The 2,441-nt window shown below is 56.5% G+C and overlaps 1 protein-coding gene across 1 annotated transcript in view; it reads right to left on the bottom strand.

The window, feature by feature from the left end:
- NELL1 (neural EGFL like 1) overlaps positions 1–2,435 on the bottom strand; it is a 709,438-nt gene extending 707,003 nt beyond the window's left edge. The window contains exon 1 of the mRNA XM_015586345.2: positions 2,208–2,435. Within this exon, the coding sequence (XP_015441831.1) occupies positions 2,208–2,262 (55 nt within the window). The 5' untranslated portion in view covers positions 2,263–2,435. The remainder of the gene's footprint in view (positions 1–2,207) is intronic.
- Positions 2,436–2,441: the final 6 nt, after the last annotated feature.

Below are 2,441 nucleotides of genomic sequence, written 5' to 3'. Positions count from 1 at the left end.
GCTGTAGGATAATAAAAACGCTTTCCAGAGTTGGAGGAGGATGAACAGGGAAAAGGGGATCAAAAACATGGTGACTGAAAGAGACTAGACTTTGGGTGGTGAGCACACAAAGCAATATATAGATGATGTATTACAGAATTGTACACCTGTACAATTGTACACCTGTACATATGTTATTAACCTATGTTACCACAATAAATTTGATTTTTAAAAAAACGCTTTCCAGTTTCTATCTAGAGTCTCAGCTAAACTCTAAGTTCCCAGAAGTCAAAGGCAGAGCGGTTTCCTCTTTGCATAAGTCATCCTGGCCCGCCAGAAAGACACTCAACTGTTTGTCCAATGAATGAATAAATACATGAATGAATCTTAGCTGCAACAGAATTTTTTACAAGATTTAAAGGGAATCGGTGTGCGGAAAGAGAAGAGACCTTGTTCTTAAAGATCTCCACAGCAATGCGCCCTGAAGACACACTCCACTCTCAGGTAGAGGCACTTTTGCGGACTTTTCAGAGTAATGAGAACAAAGGAGTTAGGCATATTTGGTGGCAATGTGCACTTGAGGATGTGAAATGACAGATGGCTTGCCCCCTCCCTCACCTAGTTTCTCTCTCTTGGGTTCTTCTGTAAGATGCCCACCAGTACCAGATTCTCCGCTCAGGGCTGAGAGCCCAGGCTCTGCACTAGCCTCGCCTGTCCTGATCTTCCGCGAGCGCGTTTCTCCCGGTCTGTTCTCGGTTTCAAAAGACTAACACATCGGGATGGGCCTGAACTCAAGAAGCAACTATTCTAGGCTGGGCTGAGCCTCCGAGTCTCCGAAGCTTGGGAAGCGCGGATGGAGACAGGAAAGGACTGAAAATTCCTTTTGTCCGTGGAGAAGTCCACACTCGAAGCTCTTCCATTAAGGAAAAGGAAACCTGCTGCCGGCTCAGTCCTGGGAAATTAGTAAAGGCCAACAGGAAACTCCTAGACACAGAGCTCCAGTATCCTCAGGAAGGCTAACTGCTAAAGAGAGGAGCCGGGGGCGCAAGCGGAGGGAACTTTTCAGCCACCCAAGTCCCGGCCCTCCTTCCCAGCCCTCTCTGCCTAAACTTGCTGCCTAGCCTGAGAAGGAGTCTATGCCTCTAGAGAAGGGAAGTAAGAGCAATAAAAGAGGAAAAGATAAAGGGAGGGCGAATGACTACACACCAAATCTGGGGTGCAAAAGTCGGCAGTGCGTACTGAGGCTAGCTGAGGTAGGAATTAAAACTCGCCACACTCTCCCCTCCCCACCCGTCCTCCGAGAGCCCTATTTTTGCCAATTTCCTACCCCACTCCACCCCACCCACCTTTCCACACCTAATATTTCCTAGGAGAAGGCGGCTGAGAGCAGGTCTCCAAACCCCAGGGGACATGGGGGCTGGGAGCCAGTGGAAGCTGAAGGAAGGAAGTGCGCTTAGAGTCCTCACCACTGCGTGTCTGGAGGCAGAACGAAGTGGGGACTTCAGGACATTACTCCAATTATTCTTGCTCCTTACTCCCCCAACCCCCAGCCTATAGCAAGGGAAAACTGGTGCGGAGCCTGAGAAAAATCTCCCCGGACTGCCTCCACCGTTCCAATTCCTCGTTCACCCCTGGGGCGAGGCAGGGCGGGGGTTGCGGAGACGGGAGAAAATACTCCTGGAGTTCGCCCGGAGAGAGTCAGGGGCGGATGAGATGGCAGAACCCCGGGGTTAGCCCTCACCCCGCGCCGCGCCTTCCCAAGCCCCGGCAGCGCCCGCCGGCCGGAAGCGCTCCCTCTGCGGGTACGACCCTCGCGCTGACCTTCCCCGGCTCCGCGGGACGCGGGCAGAGCGGTTTTCAGCGCACCTTTCAAGTTCGGGGATGTGGGGCTCGCGGGTCCGCCCTGCGGTGGGTTTCGACCCGGAAGCTGGTTACTCGCAGCAGGAGAGTGCGCTCGCTCAGCCGCGCCCCTCACTCCTGCGTCCGCGAGGCCGCGTGCCCCTGGAAGGGGGCACTCCTCGGAGGCACCATCAAACCCGTGAGTCCCACTTCCCACCCCTCCACCCGGAGCAGGGCACAGAGACGAGAGTCCCTTCCACGCCGCGCCGCCCTTCCCCGGACCAGCGCGGAGCTAGGCTCCAGGTCTCCCCACGCCTGTGTGGGCGCTGCGCACAGCGGCGGAGCTCCCCCCTTTCCCTGGATCCCACCGCCGCCCCAGCCGCGCTTACCTGTCCTGGCGGTGCACACACAGAACCATACAACTAAAATCACATCCATTGGCATCGCTCCCGAGGGTCCCCGCCAAACGAGGCGCGTGGAAGCCAGGAGGAAACAAATGCGCCTGGATCCAGAGGCGTGTCGGGCTCGGAGGCACCAAACTTGCTGGCGGGCGGCAGGGGAGCTGGCTCGGTGGCGCCGGGTGCTGCGCTCGGGGATCGCGCCCAGGAAGGCGGCCCCGGCCG

Source organism: Pteropus alecto, unplaced genomic scaffold (genome assembly GCF_000325575.1).
Source record: "Pteropus alecto unplaced genomic scaffold, ASM32557v1 scaffold71, whole genome shotgun sequence".
In the NCBI taxonomy this organism is placed as follows: Eukaryota; Metazoa; Chordata; class Mammalia; order Chiroptera; family Pteropodidae; genus Pteropus; species Pteropus alecto.
This window is presented reverse-complemented; position numbering and strand designations above follow the sequence as displayed.